Here is a 27050-nt window from a genome sequence, read left to right on the forward strand (position 1 = left end):
TGGGCACACGGCTGGCTCATGTTCAGCTGAGTATTGTCCAACACCCTCAGGTCCATTTCTTCTACATAGTCTTCTAGCCACTCTGCCCCAAGGTTGTAGTGTTGCCTGGGGTTGTTGTGGCCAAAGTGCAGAACCCGGCACGTGATCTTGTTGAACTTCATTCCATTGGCCTCAGCCCAGTGATCCAGAGATCCCAGAGATCCCTCTGAAGGGCCTTCCTACCCCCAGGGAGATCAACACTTCCTGCCAACATGGTGTCATCTGCAAACTTACTGAGGGTGCACTCAATTCCCTCATGCAGGTCATCAATGAAGATATTGAACAGGACAGGCCCCAGTACCAAACCCTGGGGAACACCACTTATAACCAGTTGCCAGCTGGATTTAACCCTGTTCACCACCAAATGATTCAGAAAGTGTTCTTACAACTTTAGGTAAAGCTTCTCTATTTATATGAAGACCAATCTAGTCTCAAAGGCTTGAGAAGAGTTGAGAAATCATATATCTATCTCTTGTTAGCATTCTCATGATGGGATGGCAGTATGGCAGATGAAAGAAAATTACTTCGAATTTGCCATTTTTTTTTCATTTTTGAAAGCTGCCAGAATGGTAAATAATAATGAACAAATGACTTGTTTTCCTTTTGTGAGAAACAATATCTCTAGTGAGCTGAGGGGACAAAGCTCATAGTATCTCTTAGGATTAAATTGGCATGCCTCAAGGAAATGTGGTTCTTCAAGGGCACAGAAAAATTGCAACGTACTATGTTGAGTGTGAGTCCTTGCAACACTTAAGATATCCTTAAGCTCCAGAACTGGAGGAGCAATTAAAACAAAATCATAGGCTGAGCTTTTTTTGTATCTTTCTGAGAACTTAACAGTTAGCACTAGTAATAGTTCTTTTTCTTAAACTCTTCAGTCCGAAGGTTTGTGTGTACACTTTGAACCTGGGTTCTAAGCAGTTATCTTCTCCCACAGTTTTTATCATTAGAATACTATGGTGCTGTTGTAGACTAGGAGGTATTTGATTTAATGGACAAAATGAGGGATCTGGCATGTGCAGAAACAAACCCACAAATATACTTGGTCTCCAGAATGATCTTAAAATGGATATGAGGGAATTGGCTGATGAGCAGACTGTTTTCTTGAAACTTGCTGAGAATCCTTTGACACATAGGCACTGTTGGTTGTCCTGGCTGGGATTTCAAAATGCAGGTAATGCACCTCCAGCTCACGGATCTGAGTTAGCTGCTTAGACACTACTGAACCCAGGGGACTAAAGCTGATGTGACGCTTGCTGCTGGAGTCTCCATGCACTCAGAGTGCTTACAGTAGGCATTTCTTCTTGAGTCAGGCATCACTATGTGGAGTCACCCTAGAGCTCCTTGACTCAGCCACCATTTTTGGGAGGTCTTTCTTTGCTTGCCTCAGCACAAGGGAAGATTTCCCTTGTCAGGAGAGGGATGTCACAAGAACGTAGGCATGCACACCTCTGTGTGGTTAGGAAGAGAGGCACAGGAAAGCTGTTCTGTGCTGATATAGGCATTGGAATTATCCCATGACCATACATCATACTTGTGACCTCTAGCAAGGAAACCAAATGTTCAGATTTTGTGAATTACTAGCTCTCTGAAAATGCAGCCCAATCTTTTTTACATTTTATCAAGGTGAGAACAGTTCACAATGAGAAGACTTGATATTCAAATTGGACTTTATAAGTATGTGAATCTGTGTACCAGTTGTTTGTGGATAAATGCTGGCATACTGAACATGTTTAAAATATTTCTCCAGTCTTCCCCAGCCACAACTGTCACATCTCCCAATACTACTCCAGCAAAAAGCATTGATACATCTCCTCCAGTTGATCTTTTTGCAACTGCATCTACAGCTGCTCCAGTCAGGTAAGTTGAGAAGCATATCTGAGTTATTGTACTTGGTGGTACAAACTAAAGTCTCACTTGTAATGGGAGACTAGCCTGCAAGATTTTGCTTACTTTACAGATAGTATCCAACAGTACTGAATGTGGTACCTAAGTCTAGCAATCCAGGTCACGTATGAGTTCAAACAAACAAACAAAAAACCCATCCAAACAAGAATGCAAACTGTGTGTCTACTCTGATTTGCTGTCAGTGTAGTACTGATTTTGTACAATTCTCAACATAACATAAACTTATTATCAGATAGGTTGAAGTAATGTGCACATCCAAAATGGTTTCTGCTGACCTTCTGTACTGTTTCTAAAATTACTGAATTAAGATTCCTTTCTCTTTCTATTCAAATCAGTTAATGAAGCACAGAAAAATATAATGAATGTTGGGAGGTTGAAATAAAAAATAAATGTTAAATTCCAAAGAGGAATTTTGAGCAGTACTTTCAAGTTAAAACTAGGACAGACTACTGTTGTTCATTGTAATGAGTAGAAATGAAAGAACTCTAAACATGTAAAAGCTCTGAGCTTGAACCAAAACTATGAAGACAGGACTGACTTAATTGTCAAATTAAACACTTCACTGAAGAAAGAGCTTCTGCAGCTTATTATTTAAATGTTCTAAATGGAAAAATAAAAACCTTGTTTCCTAAGAAAATATTCAGATGGCTTTAGGCATCAAGGTTTACCAACTTCATTCTACCTAACACCTATTTATTGCCTAGAAATGCGGGTTTCTTACTTTCAGATACGGCATGAGGAATGGAGCTGTTTTCAGTTGCAGTCAGTTATTTCCTCTGTTCGTAGGGGACACCTGGGTTTTTGAATTTGGGTTTGTTGTTTCTTTTTTTTTTGTTAATGGTGGTGATGGCTTATATTTAAAAAAAAAAAAATTAGGGATTGTCACAGTCAGTGATGTTTCATAAATCTATTAAAATGCCATTATCAAGTAATGTAAATAAGTTAAGATCCTATCCTAGGATGTAGTATGTTCTTTGGCACTCACTGCAGTTCTGTTCCTGGTCACTGCTCTAAGACCTGGAAAAATTCCCTCTCTTAATAGTTCCATCAGTCATCCAGTCTAAGGATGGCCTTATCCAATCTAATTCCTACAATCCAGCCATGACTTTTTTTTTTTTTTACTCGACTGAAGTAGAAAAATTACTCCAGTATTTAATAATTCTCTTCCTTTCCTTGGCAGCTCTTCCAAACCATCCAGTGATCTTCTGGATCTTCAGCCAGATTTTGCTGCTACTGGGCAAGCAGCTCCAGCAGCGCCTGCTGGAGCGACTTCTTGGGGAGGTATAGAAAACTCACTCTCAGCATATCTTCTTGCTATCTGCTTCTTCTTGCTTGGCTGGCTGAACTGAAACCTATCCCTTTTCATACTAGCACAGGATGTTCCCAGCTCACTTTCTGGGTTCTGCTGACCTGACAGGCATGCATTCCTTTGCAGCACAAGGCTACTCCTTTTTCTAGGGATATGCATAATTGTATAAGCTGATTATAAAGGCCTGAATGCAAAGCTGTGGTTGGGGACAGGATTGTGTAACTATATGAGTGGGAAGGGAATGGCTAAAGGTGAAGAGGTAGGGTAGACACTTTAAAATAGTCAGAGAGGTAAAACTAAAACTGTTCATTTGCTTCTTGACAAGTTGTATGAAGATAATAGCACTTCTGTTCATGAAGCAAAACACACAGACCAGTGGGGGAAGGATCAAAAATATCTTTTAAAACAAAAAGCATCTAGAGCATTCCAGTGATGGTAAATTAGTTCTATTGTGAGAGTTTTACCTCTGACATTCCTTATCATAGTGTGCTGAAAAACTAGCTTTTCTGCTTAGACCTGTAGTAAGAAAATGGAAGTAGAGTTTGACGTAGAGTTTGACAGCTAGCTGTCTTCAAATAGGAACCAGTTGTCTGGAATATGATCTTCGTGGTACAGCACAGGCTGAACCAAGCCTGTTCCAGACAGCCTTAGCAGTGATGGTCTGAAGAGGATTACAATAAATGTTAGGCAATGCTCACTTCTCTCCTCCTGAGGACAAGGAATTAGGCTAATAAATGATGATTTAGGCTACATAGTTGTAAACCTGTGGTGTAGTTGTAGAGATCTTCACTCATTAGCCTCCTTACAGCAGGAGTGTTGCACTGAGTCACACTGACTCCGTTATGAATGCTAACGCCGGATACTAGTGACTTCTGCATTCCCTGTTTCCGTTCTCATCTTCAGTTTATTAAAGATACTTGTTTCCCAACTGCCTCATCATGAAACTATAGCTATGGAGACCATGCTTTGCATATTGATATTGAATCTGTGTTTGTTTTTTTGTTGTTTTTGTTGGTTTTTTTTGTTGTTGTTGTTTTTTCCAGAAGTGGCAGTTTTATTAACTGAAATATAATTTTATACAAAAAATAAGACCAAAGAGTTTTTTGTTGTTTTGTGATTTTTTTGGATAAGGAACAAAGGGTTTGGAGCTTAGATGTTTTAGAAGAGGTGTTATGTGTGTATTCCTTTAAATTACTGAAAACTTTTTAAAATTGGTCAGTAATGCATCTCTTGCTCCATAGCAGAAGAGGACAGCAAACTTTTTTTCCTTTGGCTGGGATTATCACCAATCTTATCAACTATACTTCAAGCTTGTCTTTCAGAATAGCATTTTGGTAATGTAGTAAACCTCAAATTTGTCTGCTTTGCTGATGGCAGGAGCTCAGGTGTGGAAGACCTGTTACCACACTGGAATCATACCTTTCTCCTAAACCTTTTAAAATGTAAGACCACATCTGGAATACTGTTCTGGGCTCTTGTAGTCAAGGTAGACATTTGATAAACTGAAGAGAGTTGGCATGCAGCTAACCAGGACTCCAGGGATCCAGAGCACTCACAGAGTGAAGAGTTTGAGGGAGATGAGCCTTTATGGTCTAGAAAAGAGGAGACCACAGGGGCTCTTAGCAGTGGCTTACAACTATCTGAAAGGGAACTTGCAAAGTGGAACCAACATTTTCTTGGGAACGATAACTCGTAATGAGAAGTAACAGAAACACAAAGCTGTTTCAGAGGTTTATTACATTAATAAAAAAATATTTCACATGGAGTACAGTGCAACACCAAGGCAGATCCTCTATGCACGTGCTAAAGGAATGTCCATTCCTGGAGATTTTTAAAGACCTAACCAGAGAAAGCCATGACTACCTTGATCTGGTGTTGGCAGTAGATCTGAGTTCAGACTGAACTAGATGACCTTAAGCTCCCTTCCACCTTGTGAGAATGTGTAATAGCGCCTTTCTGCTACCTGAGCTGCCTGCTCATCTGCAAAACAGTTCCTGCTCACAGCAAATTAATGTAGGAACTTGTGAGAAAGAACCAGTAAGGGGAGGAAGCTAGAAAAATTGACGTAGTTCAGAATAGCTAGGAGAATGTAAATACCGCATACTTTAAGAGGAAGTGTCAAATTGGTACCTTAAATGTCACATAAACCTCAGGAATTCAAGTGGTCACTAACAAAAAAAAAATCCTTATCAATCTTAGACTGAGATTCATATGTTCATATTTAGTGGTGTATATACAGTACTGTTGTATGCTAGGTGTATTTCTGAGTACAACATGAGTTACCTAGCAAATGAACTGTAAATTGTGAAATCTACACTGCTGTGGTAACAGTAGAAGATCAAGGTAGGGTAATAAATTGCCTGCAGCATATTGTGAGGCAAGCATTTGGCAGGCAGGTTAGGCTGTAGAATTGCAAAAAATACAGTAGGTCAAATTCTGTATCTTTGTGAGATATAACTCAGATATAAAAGCAAATTGACTTGAACTTCTCTGAACTACCTTGCAATGTGACTTAGAACATGAATTTGCCATCAGTGGTCTTACTTTAACTATTCAATAAAGCATTGATTTTATTCCTTACCCTATTAAGTACAGTTTGCTGTGCTGGACAATTGTTATTTCGCTTTACTATGACCTATAACATAACTGGATAACAAAAATGCATTGAAGAATAAACTAATAAGAGGTAGAAGTTTGCCAACAGTTGTTTATTTCAGGTGTAGCTGTGAGGCATCCACCTGGTGTGCAGTAATGAGATACCAGAGTACTGCATTTTTAATATGCTGCTACTCTTTTCAGAATGGTGTTTTGACTTACTTTGGCTTGTGAAGTGAGTCTCAAGTAGAGCTCTCCTAAGGAACATATTACTAAAATACACACATCATTTTTTTTTTTTTCCTTTTTAATAAGTGATGTAAAATGAAGACTAGTGTATTAAGGTTAACCTCTAATTACTCAAAGCATTTTACTTCCTACGTTTTTACTTTACCTGTAGTGAAACATCCAGATGGTGTGCTGGTTCTTCAGTGTGTTGTGGGTAAATGAACTCATGACCCTGTTAAATGTACAATGAACCAAGGAGAAATACTGAACTGCTGATTATTAAATAAGGCCAAGCTACTTATTTTTCTCAGATTTTTATACCTTACAATTTTTCTTTTGATGTTCTGTTCTGTGGTTTTGTGTGTTAGGTTTTGTGTTTTTTTTTCTTAATGTCTATTTAGGGAAAGCTTCCTCTGTCTGCCTGTGTGCTCAATCTGACTGGTATTAGCACTCATTAAATTGTAGAAAAGTCTATCACTACAGATACTCATTGGCTTCTGAAAAGTTGATTAAGGAACCAAAGTTGGAACAAAGCCAGCCAAGAAGGGAGAACTTATATGGTGCTTAACAGCACTCTAAATTTTCTTGTCTCTGCCCTGTGGTAGCAAAAGGTTGGAGGCCTTCCTGTCAGCTCCTGAAGGCTACTACTAGATCCTCTCTGTTGTAGGATAAAAAACAGAACACTAGCTGTATGAAACAGTGATACATGATACCTATATGTGAATAACTTGCTGATTAACTGTGAGGGAATGTAGCAAATGGAATTTATGCACTTATGCTGACATGAATAGAGATATTTAACAGAATGAGCTTTGGCATGTAACCATAACATCTTGAATGTTAGAAAACCAAGTGCTGAAATGATGTTTAAACTACACGTATCACCTAGAGAAAAAATTTATCACTAATGAACATCTTCAGTCTGGCAGTTCTACTAATTGGTCTGTTTCTTTACACTGCTGTCATTTTAATGGACAATCACTAGACCTCTTGGGAGAGGGTGAGTAATATTTTTGATTTCTGAGTCTTCTGAATGTTAAGAGTCCTTATTAGGAGCTCTGACTTTTTGCAGTTGAGTGTTTGTGGTCTCTCTCCCTCTTCCCCTTACTTTTCCTGTTTGATCTTCGTTATGTGGTTGCATATAGATAATCTGGCTGCACTTTCCGGTGTTACCTCTGAGCCACAGATTTCAGATCCGTTTGCTCCAGAGCCTAGTGCAACTACTGCTGCAACTACTGATACTACAACTACTTCAGCTGCTGCTCCTACAACTACAACTATTACTGCTACCACTGCTGAAGTGGATCTCTTTGGAGGTTAGTTTGGTTGCTCTAGTACTCTGTGCCAACTCAAAAGGTAGATGGACCAATACAAGTTCAGCTTTTTGTAACGAGACCTCTAATTTAACTCTACCAGAAGTGCATGTGTGTTGGACACTAGATGGAACAGGAAATGTAAACTACCCTTCTGTTTGCTGTGCTATTAGCTATAGACTCTTTTGCATATATTCAACTGAACGAAAATGAAAAACTGCATACACTTAAGACTGAGGTATATTACGTCAAACAACTAAGAACATTAATTTTCAAGTCCACAGTGAGTTAAGCAGGCATTCTTTTCACATTATTCAGTAACTACAGTTTCTGGAAAAATAATTATTTCACTGGAGAAGATGGACATGGCTGCTTTTTGCATCTATTACATGTCATGCTTGAGCTATTGTTTAATTTGGACTTTCCTGTAAATATAGTACAGAGCCAGCTGAAATTACTTCATTTCAATATTCTTGAATCTGTGTTTTATCTTGCGTAGCATGACAGTAAATTGAGATGGCAATGAACTTGGTACTAAATGCCAATGATAAAATTGATTTATAGGAAACATTTTCCTATAGTTTTGTTATGCTCCTTCAGTCTCTAATCTTAGCTGCTAACCTTGAATAGGAATAAACCCTCCTCCCCACCCAGTATGTTGTCAGCTTACTTGTCTAATGAAGCAGGAGGCTTCTCAGCATGTCAGAAACTACTGTTTCTTTTCAACATGGTACCAGTCCAGCTTTATGGAAAAATATTTCTGATCTACAAGCTACTTACATTCTCAAGCATTCCATTTTTCTAGTTGTCTCTTCCTGTGAAGCATACTTCCTGTGGATCAGTGGAAGTCAAGAATTAGTAGTAACTTACTTGGTGTAAAAACTGTATGCCAGAACTTTAATGTGTGTTTATCTATTGGTTCTAGTTCCAGGATTGATACAGAGGTCTTTTACAAAAACAGTTTGACTATAGAGGTTTTTCCTAAACACTGGAAGTTCCTAGAAAAAGTTGCTTTTTTTTTTTTTTTTTTTTTAAGACCAGCTTCAACAGACACCTTTCAGATAGCTCCAGTAAAATTGCTGACAGGCTCTGAGGAAGGAGTGAAGCTGGTTACTGCTTCTTAATCCTTCCTTTTAAAAGGATGGAAGAGAGTTTAGTGCCACAGAATCAGGAAGTTCAGAAGCCATTTAACCTGGGCAGCAGTTCAGGACACCACTAGGAGCAATAATCTGACATTTGTTACTCTTGGAAGCTTGTTGCAGAGGCCAAGGCCTGATGAACACATAGTTATATAGTGTGCAGTGCATACTTCTGGTGTGTTGGCTTTGGAAGGTAAGTCTGTCTTGGAAACTGCACTTTGAAATAGTATTCTTAGTTTAGAATAGATATATTACTTTTAAATAAATAAATGAATAAATAAAAATATTCAACTATAGTTAAAAGGGTAGAAATCAGTGAAAACATGTAATTAGCATTGGATTAGAATTTGTATTAAGTGAATATTGATTTTTTTTCCTGGAACTCTATATGAAGAAGTAAGGTTTTATTATGTACAATAGCATTAAATTCCTAGATAGGAAAAAGTCTAGTTCTCCAGGAAAGATTTCTAAATATGCTCAGCTGCGAAGACTCTTAGGTAGTGCCTTCAAGAAACCTATTGCCAGATGCCTTTAAAGTCCTGGAGTCTATAATGAGCTTCCATTTCTCTACTCATGTTTTGTTGTTGTTGTTGTTTTTCTTTTTTTCATACCTTAAGCCTCTTCTTCTGTAAGTAATGCCTAATGCTAACAGTCCTTGTTACTTGAAGACTTGCATACAGCACAAAAAACAACACATTTTGGGCAGATGCTTTTGCTATCTTGGCGCATTCATTCATAATCTTGATAAGTATTTGACCTCTGTGGTTTGATAAAAAGTAGAGACGAGGTCATATTAACTTTTGGTGTCCTGTCAGTTCTTAGTTGCTTTACACTGTTTCTTCTTGGTGAGGTGCAGTACAGGAAGGAACAAGAATAGTGATCTCAAGAGAAAGCATGTAAAGAGTCTGCAAGAAGTGTCAGGGTAGCAAAAGAGCCAGGAAAAAGGCAGCAGAGAAGACAGAAGCAGAAGAGAAAACTTTGCAGGAATAAATTCTGACTTTTCTTCTTATACATTATCACTGATGTGTTAACTAATAGGAGCTTGTATGCTATCTGTGACTCTGACTGGACTTTGTCTTTAGGAAAAACAACAGGCCTGTGTTATGTCTTCATCTAAAGTATTCCTAAAAAGTAGGTGAGAAATGCAGGGTTGATCCACCATAGCTTTTTGAAGAATTCAGTCTGAATGCTGGGCGAGCTTTCACTTAACTGGTCCCACTTAAAAATTCCCTGTCTAGAGGCTGAATTCAGAGTGCAACTGGAGACATTCCCGAGAGGGAGAAATCTAAAGGTAGAGGAAAAGAAATATCTTGAAATGCTTTGTATCTCAGTAACAGAATTCAGACATAGTATTTTTGGAAATTATTGATGTGCTTTTGAATTGAATTTATTCTATTGTGTAAACAGTGTGGATAGCAAATAACAACAGACACTGTGCAAATGCTGAGCATTCAGATGATGTGAATGGGCAGGAGAACTGTGGCTTTCCCTAGTGGATGTCTCTTTTATGCTGGAACATACATTCATAGTGTATACCAAGCTAGTGTTTATTTAAAAAGTATGTATATTTATTAGATTCTTTCCTAATACTGAGCCTAGTGAAATATTTCCTGTTAGCTCTCCTGAGGTTCTCCATATAAAAAAAATGATAGAGGAAAAAAATGGGTAAACAAAACATCCTTTTTCAGCTGCACAGTTAGTTCTATGATCTCTCCTGTAATTTTGACTTTCATACATTTGTTCCAGATGTTGCACATTGCATTAAATGAGTATCGGTATCATCAGTGTGAAAAACTTTTATCCTGTATTGATGCCATAGCATCAAATAAAAAAGCTTGAATTTTTATAATTACACAAACCACTTTTCAGAAAGCACTATTGCGGTATTTCAGAACTTAAGGGCAGCCTTCTTTACACATCATTTCAACAAGAACTATTTGTAGTTATGCAGTATGTAATACATATCTATGACTCCCAATTGATGTTCCGTGTAGTATGAAGTTGCATAAGGCTTCAGTAATATCTCTTGAAGTTACCAGGCTGTCTGTAAACTCATGTGAGGATCAGGTACTACTTGACTGTAGAAGTCAAGCTACGTTTTCTTTAGAAGCAAAAGATGTACAAATGTGAGGAATTAAGTAAATATGGTAGCTGCTTTAAAGCGAGAAGATCTTTTGCAGTGCTGGGTATAAACACGTAGGGTTAGTTTACCAGTGTGGAGGAACAAAAGCGAAGACAAAAATCTATTTTTTTTGACTAATAAATACAGTATCCATCTCTACATGTGATGCCATCTGTGCAAGTACAACAGAGCATTTTGAAGGGCTATGAAAGAAATGAGAGGTATCAACTCTACAACACATTTCAGGAGGGAATTGTATTGCTGGTCTACAGGCTTGTGTGGATAGAAATATGTTCTTTCACAACAACACAAGCTGATGTTCCCCATGAAGGCTATCAGAGTAGAACAAACAGCAGCACATAGGGCCATACACAGTGTATTCTGAAGTAGTACAATTCAAAAGTCTTCAGTCCACTTCTGTCTTGAATTTCTTCTAAGGGGTATATGCCAATGCCTGGTATGCATACAATAAGGTGACTTTTGACTAATTGTTATTTTTACTTGGACAACTGCCATCCAGTTTTGTTATTGAACCTTGATACGTGAAAAATAGAATTATATTTGAAATGGCTTATTAGCAGGCCTTTATTTGCTAACAATTCATTTTAATTCTATTGCGAGAGTAACTGGCTTTCATCTCTTCTGTTCAAGTTTCAGTGCATGTTCTTTTTGGGCTTTTTAGATTAACTGGCATAAACTTGGTTTTAAAATGGTTGTTTTCATTTTAAAATTGATACTCAAGTTAAAGCATGTTAAGCTTTTTCCTGTGCTGATTTAACAGTGCAATTGCAGTATTCCTGAACAGATTTTTTTTACCTCACTAACTTTGTACTAGTAGGTGAATGGCTTTTATGAGCATCTTAAACCATTTAATCTTAATTGCACCATCTTTTTTTTTGTAAAAAAAAAATGCTTCCTTAATAGGATAGTCCAAATGAAACTACCCATTAGGACTATGTGGAATTAAGATCTACAAATGGTGGTTTAAGTCTAGGAATAATGCTGTAAAAGTTCAGAGCTTGAAGTTTAACTATACCAATTAGCAAATGGCAAATAAAAACAAACAAACAAACAAAAAAACAAATCAAGCAAAACTCAAGAGCAAGTAATTCCAAAACCCCAAAGCTACTCTTTTCCCTTGCTTGACCGTGCTTGTTAGTCTTAGAGACAATCCTCAATGGTGTGGAGATTAAGTGTGGTTGGCCAGTAGTGAACATTGTGGATGTTAGAAGTAAGCTGAGTAAATATAACCTATGAATCAGCTTTTTCAGCTTCAGAAAGATCCTGTTGAAATACTGTTAAGAAAAAAGTAAATTAAGGTTTTCAGATGTTTCCGATGTTGTTTAGATGTTGACCAAAAAAGCTAGAAACGGTAGCTACAGATCTCTTCCAATACAATTGGATTGTTCATAACAGTGCTGAATTTTGCAGAGCCCTATGCAAGTAAATTCAGGTAAAGGATAATCACATATATTGTGGGCTTTCAACATGGAAATTCAGTTTTAACGCTAGTATTAACACTGACATACTGCAATACCCCCGCTCTTCATTAGTTAATTGTGGGTAGACCATGACCATGCTGCTCTGAACCCTTATACAATGAGAATAAAGCCTTTTACACTTGCTGTACTTTGGGCAACTGGAGAAATTCCTTCTTCAAGCCCTGTCTAGAACTTGCTCATGTGGGGTTGAGGGAGACAAAGCATATACGCTGCATGTCTTGTCTTGCTGTCAGAAAAACAACATTCGTGTTGTATAAGGGGATCTACTTGTGCAATTTAACTTGTTTCTTTTACTATATTTTTCTTCTCTTTATCCCTTTTCCTTTTAATTTCTGTTTTAAATCTGCACCCAAGATGCCTTTGCAGCTTCTCCTGGGGAAGCCCCTGCAGCAACTGAAGGGGCAGCAGCACCAGCTACCCCAACCCCTGTAGCAGCAGCTCTTGATGCATGTTCAGGAAATGGTGGGTTTTATATCATTAGACGGTCTCTTGTTTTGCTGTTTTTGGTTTTGTTTTCTTTCGTTTAAACTACATGGCAGTGTGTTTTTCTGAAATTTTCTTAGTGCCTGCGATTGGTCAAAACAAACCTTAGACAGAAGAGCATGCTTAATAAAATGGCCTGTTTCTGAGTCCCAGTACTATTTCGCTTGTTCATTAGTGCTAATCAATGATTCTGGCAGTGCTGACTTTTGTGAGCAGTAACCTGTTAAACTGGATATTCTTTTGTCATCTTTCTGTCCTTTTTGGACTTGTCAAACAGCCTATGAAAGTTCTGCCCTTTAGTAACTGGACTACTCAGCCTTTCAGACAGTCTTTATTTTGGAAAAACATAAGTAGCATGTCTGGATAAATAGGCTAGATGTAGAACAACCTCATCTATGTGTGTGTGAGTGTATTTGCAGTATGTGCATAGCCTGTAGTTGCTTTGTTCTTGACTTCCTCCCTCACTGATCCTAAGTAAGCATACACGTATATTTCCCCTCTCCTTTTTACAAGACCCCTTTGCCCCATCCGAAGGTAGTGCAGAGGCTGCTCCTGAGCTGGACCTCTTTGCTATGAAGCCAACAGAGACTGCTGTTCCTGTAGTTACCCCTACAACTAGTGCAGCCACTCCAGCTCCTGCAACAACTCCTTCTCCAGCTGCTGCTGTTGCTGCTGCCACTACTGCTACTACAGCTACTGCCACTACCACTACTGCCACCACTTCTGCTACCGCCACCACCTCCGCTCCTCCTGCTCTAGATATCTTTGGTGGTAATTTTGTTTTTAACTCTTTGGTGGATTGATCTGTCAGGAGTACTGAACTAAAAATTGTTGCATGCATGCTGTGTGCTAGGCTTTCAAACCAGAGAGCCTATTAACTCCAAAGATTATGTGCAAAATTTGAAAGTTCACATTCAGTCCTGTGTTTCAAAAAATGAGTTAAAGACATGTTGTGTTCTTGGTCTAGATTTATTTGAGTCTGTCCCTGAGGTACCTGCAGCACCTAAACCAGATGCTACTCCTAGCATAGATCTCTTTGGTACAGGTAAAGAGTGAAATCTTCAAATACTCTGCTGCTTTGATGCTTTGTGATGGTGTAAACTGAATGAACAATACTCAACTTCTCCTTGTTTCTTCTTTCATTTTTGGAAGATGCTTTTTCATCTCCACCACACGGAGCTTCTCCTGTGCCTGAGAGTTCTCTCACTGGTGATCTCTTATCTGGTAAGTGCTTGTTTTCACAGGCCATCCTATAGGCTTATGGTTTTGATCCTGTGGATTTTTTTTTCCTTACGAGTGAAAACCAAAACTTATTGCCAATTTATATCTTTAAGCTGAAGTACTAAATTGTAGGTTTGTTGATACTTTGATCACAAGATTAGCAGTTGCTGAAGATGCAGATCGTGAAGTGGCTAACACTGAAGTTAAGTAAGTGATGTGGTTGTTAAGACAAGTTTGTAAAAACTCCTATAAGCATAAGAAAGTCATTAAGAAATGGTTTTTTTTGGTTTCTTTTTTTGGTTTTTTTTTTTTTTAAGGACTCCAGTGTTCAGTTGCTGTGTGAGAAATGTAACACTTTCTGTTTGCAGTTCTGCAAACTGTTGCCCGGCTTTACGTACCCCATGATTCTACCTAATGGAGCCTATGTTGCTTTGAAATATTTAGCTATCATTGTTGCCTTGCTGATACTAAATATTATTTATCCTATGCTTACTGCAGTGGATGCATTTGCAGCCCCCTCTCCTCTACCCACTGCCTCTCCAGCAAAGGTGGATTCTTCAGGTGTGATTGACCTATTTGGTGGTGGGTATTTTTCTTTCCTCACCACTTCAGAGCTGAATCACTTCATTTCAATTAACTTTGCGCTTTGCCAAAGCTGCAATTTTCCCCTTCTTACAGCTTTTCTGTGTCATTACAGCTAAGAATAACGTGTCCAATTCTTCATATTGCACAATAATGAACTGCAAATGAGCTGTCATTGTTGCCATTCTGTTGTCTTTACATTTGCCATTCTGTCTTCAGTCAATGCATGTATGATTCTTCTCAGAGGTCTAATGAAAGTACATTATGTTCTTCCTTTTTTTTTTTCTTCTTTGCAACTCTTCACTTTCACATTAGTTTCTCTTGGTTCCATTTCTCAAAGCAAAGCAGCTGAAATTTTGAGGGTGACTTGCCTCAAACCAGAGGGCTGAATTACGGGATCCTTGTTAGATTTGACAAGTTGGAAATTAGGATGAGCACAACCAGCTCTGGAGGTGTTGTAGAAGTGATGATTGTTACTTAGAAGTAGTGAATTTTCAAACATTAGTGAAATACACATCTAATAAGACTTGATGTGAATCGGTAAATTGTGTCTGGAATTACTCCAAACTCTGACTAAAATGGCTTAACCCTCTAGTCTAGAATGCTGCTGTTTGTGTTTTCTGATTAGTGACCCAAATATAAGGATTTGCAAGCCTCACTGACCTAATATCCTTATCTTCTTCAGTGCTATTCTTTGTTATAGAAAAATCTTTGAAATGCTGGTTTGTTGCGTCTCCTTTTCTTCCACCTGAGCTTTGCACCCATGGTACTGCTCTGCAATAAAGATGGCTAAGCACTTCCATTTTCTTCTGATGAATGAAATTGTCCTATTGTCGTCTCTTGTTTAAAATAAGTGATGAATTGATGGCATTTAATGTTGAACTCTTTGCTTCCTGGAATTCCCTTCAGATGCTTTTGGAAGTAGTGCTCCTGAACCTCAGCCCGCAACCCAGGCCACTTCTACTTCCTCAGCTTCTGCAGACTTACTGGCTGGTAATAAAGAACTTTTTAACAAACTTACTGTCATGCAAAATCTAATGGTCTTGTGAAATTTTGTGAAATGTTACATGGGTGGATATGGATGTTTGCAGTGGGATAAAATAGTTTTTAGTAAGATTTCTTGGTACTTTAAACTTCTTAAATTAAAACTACTTTGATTTGTAATGGAGGTCTTATCTCCTAGAAAGGCTTGGGTTGGAAGGGACCTTAGCAATTGCCTTGTTCCAATCCCCCCTGCTGTGGGCAGAGTTGCCACCTACCTAGATAGGTGGCTACACTTTTTACTCCTCGCTTGTAATTCATCTTTATTTCTTGGTTGGTTTAATAACGTCAACTTACACACTTCAGATGTTAGAAAATTGAATCAACGATTTTGCAACAGTCTTGTATTTAACCAGAAAGAATGGGTTGATGAGAGAGAGCCCTCTTGAGTGCAAGGGCACAGCAGTGCTAGGAATCCTCTCCTTATACTGGCTTGTGATGAGTGTGGCATCGGACTGTAATGCCTGTTTAGGAGGTCGAATAACTATACTTCTAGTCTGCATCCTAAAAGCTAAGCCACTTCAGCTGAATTCTGTTTCTCCAAAATGCCTGTCACACTTTGTATTTCAGAGGATATAAAAATTGTGCTTAACAGTCATGATTCTTCCCCATCCCAGTTTGAAGTTCATAGAAAACAAGATGCCAGCATGTTTTTTTCAGGCTTAAAGAAATCAAATATGCTTCTGGTTTGAAGAAGCAATTGACTCATTTTTCCTCATGTTTCTAAAAGGTGAATTTGTCAGTAGGTTATCCTTTGCAAATGTGGATGATTGTTAGCTTCATGTTGTGCTTCTGTGGCTTTAGTTCAGACCCAGAATGGAAGTTTGCTCTTTATGTAATGATTAACCATCTAGGCATGGTGGGACCTGATGTCATTGGCTATCTGTATGTCTGAAGTTCTCCCATGTCAACTTACACAACATCAGAAGTCAAATCCTATGTATGTTTTTGTCTTCATATGCTCATGAACAATCCTACATTATATGAGAAATGTATAATGCAAGTGCGATATCTCAGTGTTTGTGGTAGTACCTGCTCTGTGTGTGGGCATCTCCTAGTTGGGCTTCACTAAAATAGAAGTGTTCTAGAGAATAACATGCATGTCTGTTCTGAATCTGTTCCAGTTCTGGCAATCTGACTACTTAGTGGTACATACACTGTGAGGGAATGCTATGTACAAGCAGTTTCCAGACTTTAGCCTTCCTTTTGTTTTAATACTGTTATTCTTTGTATTGGTTAAACAGCCTATGAATAGCTTTTAAACTGTAGATGAAACTTTACCAAGTAGATTCTGGTAATTTTATAAGGAAAAAAGTTTACAAAAAGAAAAGCTGCTGCCCTTTGCAGTTTTGTGCATTATCTGGGGACTGGGTGCAAAGATGTTGTCAGGAAAAAGCTAATCCTGTTTATGCAAACATTAGAATAAAAAATGTTCTGTCTTTATCTGTAACTGAACTTAAATTACAGTAAGAGTTAGGCTCCAGATGGCTTAAACTTCTGCAGTGTACTTTCTGAATCTAATGAGTCACATTAAATCAATACCTGAATTATAAAATGGTTGCCATAAGTCTGAATACTCAAACAGACCTGAAGCTGTTTGAGTGAATAGATTTTTTTACTTATATGCATCCAAAATGACACTGAGTTAGAGGTGAATCTCAATTTGGCATATACAGAGGGTTGGGAAACATCACAGCATATTGCTAAACATTTGTTCACCCTAGATAATGGCAGATGTATAGCCTGCAGTGCAATCCAGTTTTAAATTTAAGATTGTCTAGATTTCGCTGAAGGCTTGTCCTTCATGGTTTATGATTAGTTGTACCAAGTGTTTATATGCACAGTGTTATGAGTATACTTGCCATGCATCATTGTCTCAAGTGTTCTGCTTTCAGGTAAGTGGCTAGACTCTTTGCTCTCTTGGAAAGGGTGGTGGAATTTTTTTTCATGCTTTTCCAAGCCTCTCAGCAGAAATAAAATAGAGTTGTGCCAGTACATGCAATAGTCTAGCCTTTTCCCCTTCTAGGTTTTTCTGTTCAATTAAATGAATACATGTGTATCCCAGCATCTAGTAGTATGTTCTTATAAAAAGTCTTACTGAGTGTGCTAGTAAAAACAACTTCAAAATCAGGCAGTTGCAGATGTCCAGACAACATATCTCAGCTGCTGCTGTTTCTGCAGTCTTACTCTGGGTCTTGTACAAGCATAGATGACTAGGAATTATACCTCTTAATGCATATCTGTGGCTTCTATGCCTGATGTTTGTGCATGTGGCTGAAAGCTATGAAACTAAGACAACTTACCATGCAAACTTCACCTGAAGCTGGGGAGGACTCTGTTCTGTAGCTGGAGAAATAGGCGTTTTGGGGGGGTTTGCAAAAGCATATATAACTTTCTAAACAGAATTTTATAGGTTGTGTTATCCCATGCACTGCTGCCAAGCTCCTTCTCACTCAGGAGGTAGAATGGGTCTAAGTGAGCACAGGATCTTTAGGCAGTTCTGGTGCTGTAGGGATTGTAGTCAGATGCCTTTGTCCATCAACCATATGCCTTAGTACCCTGCTTCTGCTGTGATTCTTCAATGATAAATATGTCTTCTGCATGTAGTTGAATGCCTAAAGCTTGGCCTTGAGACTGACATTGAACCAGGAGAAGTTTGTATGTAAGAATCAGAGGATGGGCAAGCACTGATAATTTTGTAGTAGATACCTGCTGTAGACCATCTGATCAAAATGAAGCAGTAGAAAAAGCCTCCCTTTAGGCAGCTAGAGAAGGCTTTGCTGTCACAGGCCTTGGCACTCATGAGCAGCTTTAACCACCATAATATATGCTGGAAGGGCAGTATGACTGGGCGCAGGTGATCCAGGGGACTTCTGAAATGTATTAAAAATAATCTCTTGAAGTAGGTGACCAAGTCGTACCAGTGTGAGATTATTCAGTGGAGGGCCACCAAGATGGTGGCCAGTGCATGTGACATATGAGCAGAGGTTGGGAGCTGGATCCATTCACCCTTGAGAAGGCAAAAGCTATGCATTATAGCTGTCTAAATCTACCTCCTTGGAGGGATACAGAAATCAGCCACGTTCCTTATGGAGGTGCACAGTAAGAGAAAAAAGACAGTGTGGGAATTCCAGAAACTTTTATTTATTAATTTATTGCCACAAGAATCATCAAATATTACAATTATTTGCCCACAGAGGTGGTGTAATCTTTCATTATGGAAGTGCTCAAAGCAACTGCATCTGAGCCACCTGATTTGATGAGACCTGCTTTTAGCAGGGGCTGGGACTGAATAATCAGATCAGATATCTCCTCCTAAACTACCCAGTGACAAACCTTCCTCACAAACAGACGCTGGGGAGCTGGGGCAGTTCTCTGATTCAGTATGTTTGTTCAGATTCTCATTTATCAACTGCAAGCATGTGGCTTGCTACAGAGTAGAGTTTGGGTATTAAAGATTTCTTGGTGCCAGAACCCTGAGGTGGGTCTAATAAGCCCAGGGAAGCTCATGCAGGCATTTGAAATGCTCTTTACTTCAGGCTATTGAAAACAGGCTGCTCTGTGTCCTTCTCTTTCTTCCCTGCCTCCATCCAGTCCAATCAATCAGTCATCTAAAGGGTGTAGTTTAAGTTATGATGTAAGTGTCACTGCCTGCAATCTGGCAAACTTAAGCAGCTGAAGGATGTACTTAGAGGTCTTTCTAATCAGGTTGTATTCTCCTGGACCTGCAGCACCACTTTTTTCCTACCCTTTCCACACTTTTTAAGTATTTGGTGTTTAGTTTCACTTCATTCTGAGAAACCATCACTTTGGGGGAGATCATCTGAGATCTCACAGTAACATTTGATATAATTGATGATCACAGTTTGAACACAAATACTTCACATTCATCACTAGTTTGTCTTGTAGTTGAATGCCTGGGGACGACTTGTTTTCATAGCTGAGAAATATGCTGTTGTCACTGTTTGGGAGATGTCTGCGTAATGTTCTGCAATTGATACCCCGTCACCATGGAAAGCAGTTTTGGTTAAAAACTAATAAGGGGTTATAAAGTTTTCAGAGCTTTCTTCCCCAGTGAACTGCTAACTAAAGAAAAGTTGAAGCAAGATGAGAAAGAAAGGAATTAGCTGACTGCTTAAAGGAGTGGTACAAACTATCTAGTTAGAAGCTGAGGCAGTGATAAAAGTTTCATGCCTTCTAAATTGATGCATTTATTTCAACAGTGTGACAGTTGGAGTAGCATCCTTAATTTTTCAGATTTCACACACAAGAAGAAAGCTGTATTTAGATAAGATTCTTGTAGATAAGAACTGAGTGGTCTCCACATACTAGAGAAAGTGGCCTGAGGAAGAGATTTCAAGTGGGTAAACATACAAGCTTCTAGACTTGAACTGTAATGATTAACTGAAGAAATGACGGTAGAATGCTAAGGCAGGAAGGTCCCTGAAAAGAAGCTAAAGGCAGTGGTGGACCACTGACACATTACCATCTTATGTTCAGCCGTGGGAGAATAATATGCTTCCCACTCTGATGGCAAGGGAAAATTACAGCCTGCATGATGTGCAGAGTTGTCTTCCTGTTATATTTGCGGTTGCAGTTGGACTGGTTAGCTCAGAACTTCCTAATGCAAGGGCAGCTGGGAAAAGCCAAGGCCAAGACTGAAGGAGTATTGAGATCTCAGATATCACAGCCAAGAAAAGGTTGAATAAGAAGACTGGCTTGTAGACTAGAGAGAATTGAGGAGGTGTCATATGTCTGTTCTCTTTTTGGCAGTCTTTGCATATTTAAACAGTTTCTAGAGACTGTAGATAATACAAATAAGCTTAAATTGCAAGGAAGATCAAATTATATACTGGGCAGGGGAGGGATTTTAAGAATAGTTAAGCATGGGAATAAATTGCTTTAAGGCTGGAGAATCTCCATGATTAGGGTTTGTTAATATTTGCGGATATCGTTGATGCTGCTTTGAAAGGAGAAAGGGATGGTGGGCCGTAGCTTGAAGGCATCTTGACAAGACAGACCAGGATGTTTTAAGATGATGAGAGACAAACTGGATGAGTAAAACACTGCCTTCTGAGTTGGAATTCCAGAGTAGTTGGATCCATTAAACTGTGATCACATGCTCTTCTCAAGATAGTCTTCTGTTTCTCTCTCATCCTTTTTTGTTGTCTTCTGCCTGTGAGCTTACTTAACTAGCACATAGCACTGGAAGAATTGTGCATTCTGTTAGTGTACCTCTGGAGATATCTAAATAATGAACACTGAAGTTTTTACCAGCAACTCTTGCAAAAGCTTCAATTTCTTGGAACTTATTTGGCATAAGGATGCTTGTGTAGTACTGAACTTTTTGCAGTGGTCTAGTAAGCAGCATCTCTATCATTCTGTCTTTTATAGATTGAGCTTTTGTTAAACATGGCCCATCAAGACTGACTCTAATGTTCACACCTCTTTTATGTGACTTTTTCAAGGCTTTGGTGGTACTTTTATTTCTCCTTCTCCATCACCGTCCCCAGTTACTCCAGCTCAAACAAGCTTATTACAACCTAACTTTGATGCAGCTTTTGGAACAACAGCTCCAACGACTGGCAGTTCATTTGATGCATCAGGTGAGTCAAAAGGTTTCTTTCTATGAATCTTCTTACGTGTTTTATGTGTGAGATGAGTTAGTGGCACCGTATTTAGGCTCTGAGTGCAAGCAATAGAAGTGATTTCCCTTTCATCTCAACTGGAAGAACTCAGTGTTATATTTAGGGAAATGTATGCCCAAGAGCTTTTTGTGACCATATTTTGTTCTACCATGTCAGTAGAAACTTAACTAATGCAAGCATCATCCTTGCACGTGCTTTATAGCATGAATCAGGAATTACTCAGTGAAAATACTCTTTTTTAAATTAAGTATGTACCCAAGTCATCTTGCTGTTGCTGCTGAAGCTGTTTTTAAGCTCGCATGGCACCTGAAGATTCACAAAACTGAGACACAGGTCATGTTCTTTGCCTGTCTATAAGCTTAAACTTTCATCGCTGCTATCATTTTGTTTGTATCTCTTCCGTTCTATACTTTCCATGCTGGGTCCTTGCTACAAACTTAAAATTGGTGAGTTCTGCAACTGTACAAGAAAAAAAGGTCAAAGTAGTACTGCTGCGTGGTTATTTGGTTGCTTGCCGGTGCACATGCTACCCCTTCCTGTTGACTTAACATTAGCATGTACCTCAAATACAGATCAGAAGACAGTGTTGGCATGGGATGTACCAAACAGTTTGACCTCAAGGGATCTAAAAAAATGAGCTTCTGAGAGATGGCTGGACTAAGGAAACTAGCTCTGTCAGTGTGGATGGTTCTCATTCCTTCTGATCTTGTGAGATATTAGTAGGTTTTCCCAACTCCCTGCTGCTTGCAAATGACTAGTAACATCCTGAGACTGTTTCAATCCTGTTATCGTGTCAAGGTATAAGACTATCTTTGCCACCATAATTCTGAGTGGTATTTGCTGCAAGATGTTCATTTTAAAAGCCTTTAAATGAATATCTCCTGACAAATGTGTGTGCATCTGATGTCTCTCTAAGGATGACTGTAAGAAGAGTAGTGTCATGTGGAAGTAGTACTAACTCTGTGTAAATTCAGCTCTTCAATTGAAGTGCTTTTAGGCATGTCCTGTCATTTTATTTTTCATTGGTATAACTCTTTCAGGGTTACTACTGGATGTTCAGTCTCTAGTAAAATGATGTGCATGCCCTTGTTGGCATTACTTCTAATGTCAAACTGTGTTTTGGTAAGTCTTGTGACGTTGTTGTCTGTGCTTTATTTGTTGGACCAACATCGAAGTGGCTGGTTGTGTTTTTCTTACCAAAGCTGCTGTTCTTAAACCATTCTCCTTTCCCTTTTAGTGTTTGATGGCTTAGGTGATCTTCTTATGCCAACTATGGTTCCTGCTGGTCAGTCTATAACACCTGCAGCCACAACAACAGTTCCTGCTTCAGCAGCAAGCAAGGGTCTTGGAAGTGATCTTGATTCATCTCTTGCAAACTTAGTAGGAAGTAAGTGACAAATGCCTGTTTTAAGTGATGCAGCACACAACAATACTGTTTGTTTGTGGATCCAAACACCTGTCTGTTTTATCTTTCTTGTTTCTTTGTCCCCCTGTTTCCTTGTGGAGCTCAGGTCAGCTGTAGGCAAGAGTAGAGCCTGATTTGGGTAGCTGGTGTTCTAGGATCATAGCATGTCACTTATTCCATCTGAACGCAAGAAAGAACTTGTATTTAAGGGTGACAGAGCACTGGAAAAGGTTTGCCCAGAGAGGTTATGAAGTCTCCTCCCGAGGTATTCAAAACCCACCCAGATGCTCTCCTGTGTAATCTACTGGAGAGAGTCTGCTTTAGAATGGGTTGAACTTACATGATCTCCAGGAGTCCCTTTCAACCCCTGGAATTATGTGATACTGTGATTCTGTTTAGGATCTGAGACAAATAATAGGATCTATTTGTTAAGTGTGGTTTGTAACATTTGAGCATCCTAGCTACATTCAGGGACATAATCAGACTCTTAGCAGATGGGCACTCAAGTATTAACAGGTGGAATGGTGAAAATTGTCCAATGCATCTGGTAGTACCATAGAATTTAAGCAGAAAAAGTTTAAGGAGATGATAGTTGACCTGTTGGTACTCTCCTTGTGAGAACAGGGTAGCAGTGGTATGAGGAACAGACCTTATCTCAGATAGTGAACTTCCCAAAACATGTTCTTGAAGCACTAAACAAAAAATATTCTTTCCTGTGGTGAGGTAGTCATTATAACTAAAGATCAGTAGCACTAGCCCCTGTACAATCTAACACAGACCCACCTAGAGTAAGGGACAATGTGGAAATTGTACTTGAAGGACTGTATAAATAGAATATACCATTCCTGTACGTAGAAAAGCAAAGATATAACTGATCTTAAGGTGCATACTCTTCTGTTAGGTGTGGAGAGCAATGACCATATTTACTAGTCAGCAGAAGTTTTAACCACCTGAAATGCCTTATTCAAGTCATTTGGTGTATCCAAGTCTGGGGGAGAAAATAATCATACTCAGCAGTCTGACTTACAGGACTTGTACTGATCATGTGAGAAGAGAGTTCTTTAAAACTTAGATTAAAAATTATTTCATACGGTAGTTAAGGAAACTGCTTGGAGCACCCATGTGTGACAGAGCAGATAAAACTGCAGAACATCCAGTTAACAGTTCTATCTGTCTGAGTAAAATAACTTTCAGCATATAATATCATGAATAGATATTAGTGCTGTCATTTGTGGTAATTTTAATACTCTTAGATAATGTTTTGTAGAAGTAAATATATTGTCACTGTGGCTTGCTTGTGGAGCAAAAATGGCTTGAAGTATAAGATATCCATATGATTCCTCAGATATTAGTCCTGAATCAGATTTAGGTGTGGTTAGTAATCTGATGCTGACTAGATAAGTGAAGACAGCCAAAGCATCATTATTCTTTATAAGCCCACGTGCTGTGAAACATGAGCTGTTACTTTGATGCATTTCAATTTATTAGATGTGTGACTTTTTTACCCTCTTTTTTCTTACAACTTTCAGATCTTGGAATTTCTGGTACCACTTCAAAAAAGTAAGTTCAACTTTTAATTTAAAAAAAGAAAGAAAGAAAAGGTTTTCAAGCTTGTTTTATAATCTTATATTGATTTTAGTTATTAGTAGGAATCACATCCCAGTACCTCCCTCCTTTCATATTCCCTCGAACAAAAAATAGCAATTCATAAAGACTTTGAGAAAAATGTTCTATTCTATGCAGGTTCACTGAGTAATTAATGTTAATTGTTTCTGATGTAGCTTTTAGATTTGCTAGCTTAAATATGAGCCTCTAGAATATATATATATATATATATGTTTACATATATATCTTTGTATTGGATAGCTGATTTACAAATGAAGTTGTCCAGGTGATAAATTGCATTAGCTCCCTTCACTTGTTTAGGCTAGTATATAATAGTTTTGTTATCTTTTTACAGACTCTGAATGGGCTTATCACGTAGGTGTGAAAAGCTTCTTTTTTCAAGAAGAGATATTTAAAACATTACACTTGGTTTTGAATGTCTTTAGCTAACTGTTTGCTTACTTCTGTGTGGAGTCTTCCTCTACATCCAAGACTAGTTTGTAATGCCCATTCTTCAAGATGTGTTGTGCCTCTATGGAGATGATAGGGGGGAAATGAATAAAGGCATCATATACTCTATCCTCCATATATAGCTTCCCTCAGTCTACTTCATTCAAGGAGTTCAGCCTATTCTGGGTAAAGCAGCCTCTAACAAAATCTGGTTTTGAAACTGCCCTTTTATTCTTTGATTGATTTGTTTCTCTTGTATCTATCAACTTTTTTCAGAACTGAATGCTTTCCTCCTTCATCTGTCTGAGCAAGATTTCTAGCAATGAAATGACCTTTCAAAGACTTCTAGCAGGCAGCTCTACTCCTGGCCCCAGTAGAATAGGCAGTAGCAGTCCCTCTTCCTACTTTGCAAGGGTATATGCAATAATATGTTACCTTCAATCAATACTAATTAAAACAGCTCTTTAATTCTCACCACTAAGGCTATAACCACATAACTGACTTGAGTGTAGAGTGTAGTGGTGTCTGCCACTAACAGCCCTTGGAACTGCATGGTACTAAAAGTCTATCTTTCTGTTAATAGCTTAAGCTGTATGTACTATAAACTAATGTAGCTGCAAGCTTAATTTTAACATATACTGCAATTAGTTTTCATTTTCATTGTGTGAGTATGTAAAGAATAGCTCTCTCTCTCTCCCTCTCTACTAGGGGAGACCTTCAGTGGAATGCTGGAGAGAAGAAGTTAACAGGAGGAGCTAACTGGCAGCCGAAAGTAGCACCTGCAACATGGTCAACTGGTGGTGTACCAAGTGGCCCATTGGTAGGTGCTTCATCCATCAATACAACTGATACTGAAACCTCAGTATTTTGAGACTGTCCAAGCGTACGTGTATGTACTGCTTCTGTCTGTTTCATCTAAAGGATTTGCATTTGTATGAATGATACTGTTGTTACAAGTCACATTTTTAAGACCATATTTACAGCCAACATCACTGAACTGAATTCAGTGAAGATGCAGTAGCCTACAAATGAAGACCTTACATATGTATTTAATGGCTATAAATAATAATGATAATAAATAAATAATAATAAATGGAGGACATTTCCAAGAAAAGTGTGTGGTTAGCCATTTAAGTCTTGACCAGCACCAGGTCCAGGTAAATTGTTCAAAGAACAATGATATTCATCCAAAACTGATGTACTGAGAGGAGAAAACTTAAGCTTGTTCCCAATTCAAGTTTTCCTGAATGAAGTATCAAAAGACTGTGCATCATTCAGGCTAAGTAGATGACTGATATTAGAAGAGTAGGAGATAGCTTGTTTAGCCCAGTGAAGTAGTCTGTTGGAAAGGGTAAGTCTGCCATGTAAAATATGTTAGAAAGCACTATTTTGAGGAGAGGGGAGTTGAACTGAGCTTAGTATCTAAACTTGGATCAAGAGCAATTTGTTCACTAGTAAGCTACAAGAGTAGTCTGAAGAAAGGTCATACTTCATCAGAGCCACACAGAGCATAATGCAGCTTCTGTTGGAAAAAAAATGGGATGGAGGTGGAAGGAGAGAACTCTCAAGGGCTTGTACGATCAGTTCAGTTCCCTGCTGCAACAATCAAATATTAATGCTACTCTATGTGTATTACAGCTTATTCCTTGACCTTATGGAACTTTATTGAGTATATTAGTTGTAATGCTAACTTTTTTTCTTAATAGAGAGGCTGGACAATACTGTACAGTGTAAGTGAATTATTCTGGGGGGATCTCATTACACTTACTAAACATGAAGATACTAACAGCAGCTCACCTGCACTGCAGTTGCTAAGGCCGGCTTAAAACTAGAAGCTACCTAACATGGCTCTTTTTGGGTTGTCTGTGCAGCAGAAAATCCTCAAGCAACAAATGGTAGTTTCAAACAATCTTTGCTATATGTGGATGTGACCTATCTGGTGACATACACTACCTGAACTTTCTAGCTTCTGTAATACCAGTCTGGCAGTAGTTTTACCATCTGATAATTAACTGTCCTTTCTTGGAACGCTGGGTGGTTTTGATAGGATTTTGTGAAACATGGGAGTTATATGCATTTCTTATAAGTCTGTATACCAAAGTATTTTTAAAAACCAAAGCCACAGAGAAAAATAAATGAGAAAACCAAAATGAAGCATTCCTTCACATCACTGTTGAAGCTTGAATTTGAGTCACTGAAGTTTTGGTCACTTTTTCCCTCCCTCCCAGATTAAAATCAGCAGTATTTCACAAAAATCTGTTCCTTTCAGTGACCCTTACTCTTTCAGGCAAAAGCAGGTTCAGTTTGTATGGCTGTGTTCTTGGCAACGGATGGACTGAATTCTGAACTAAGTTGTGTTCCTTTGACTGCAATCAGATAGCTCTAGGGTACTCTTCTGATGTCATTAATGCGTATTTTTATATTCCTTGCTTTCCATATCCAAGATATTGTTCTTAGCTT

General features: G+C 38.5%; 1 protein-coding gene across 22 annotated transcripts in view; it reads left to right on the plus strand.

The window, feature by feature from the left end:
- Nucleotides 1-27050, plus strand: part of SNAP91 (synaptosome associated protein 91) — a 70808-nt gene that overhangs the window by 35843 nt on the left and 7915 nt on the right. For 6 of the 22 annotated variants that reach the window (XM_015284648.4, XM_040697299.2, XM_046938996.1 and 3 more), the window contains exons 13-27: nucleotides 1790-1899; nucleotides 3128-3228; nucleotides 7065-7079; nucleotides 7225-7395; nucleotides 12510-12617; nucleotides 13152-13409; nucleotides 13606-13683; nucleotides 13791-13862; nucleotides 14358-14441; nucleotides 15351-15434; nucleotides 20951-21088; nucleotides 22368-22517; nucleotides 24065-24095; nucleotides 25299-25410; nucleotides 26297-26320. In XM_015284648.4, coding sequence (XP_015140134.2) covers nucleotides 1790-1899; nucleotides 3128-3228; nucleotides 7065-7079; nucleotides 7225-7395; nucleotides 12510-12617; nucleotides 13152-13409; nucleotides 13606-13683; nucleotides 13791-13862; nucleotides 14358-14441; nucleotides 15351-15434; nucleotides 20951-21088; nucleotides 22368-22517; nucleotides 24065-24095; nucleotides 25299-25410; nucleotides 26297-26320 — 1536 coding nt within the window. Of the gene's footprint in view, nucleotides 1-1789; nucleotides 1900-3127; nucleotides 3229-7064; nucleotides 7080-7224; nucleotides 7396-12509; nucleotides 12618-13151; nucleotides 13410-13605; nucleotides 13684-13790; nucleotides 13863-14357; nucleotides 14442-15350; nucleotides 15435-20950; nucleotides 21089-22367; nucleotides 22518-24064; nucleotides 24096-24866; nucleotides 25005-25298; nucleotides 25411-26296; nucleotides 26322-27050 lie in introns of those variants that run through there. The other 16 variants (XM_040697301.2, XM_040697302.2, XM_046938999.1 and 13 more) reach the window with 11 other exon arrangements.

This window comes from Gallus gallus, chromosome 3, assembly GCF_016699485.2.
Source record: "Gallus gallus isolate bGalGal1 chromosome 3, bGalGal1.mat.broiler.GRCg7b, whole genome shotgun sequence".
Taxonomy (NCBI): Eukaryota; Metazoa; Chordata; class Aves; order Galliformes; family Phasianidae; genus Gallus; species Gallus gallus.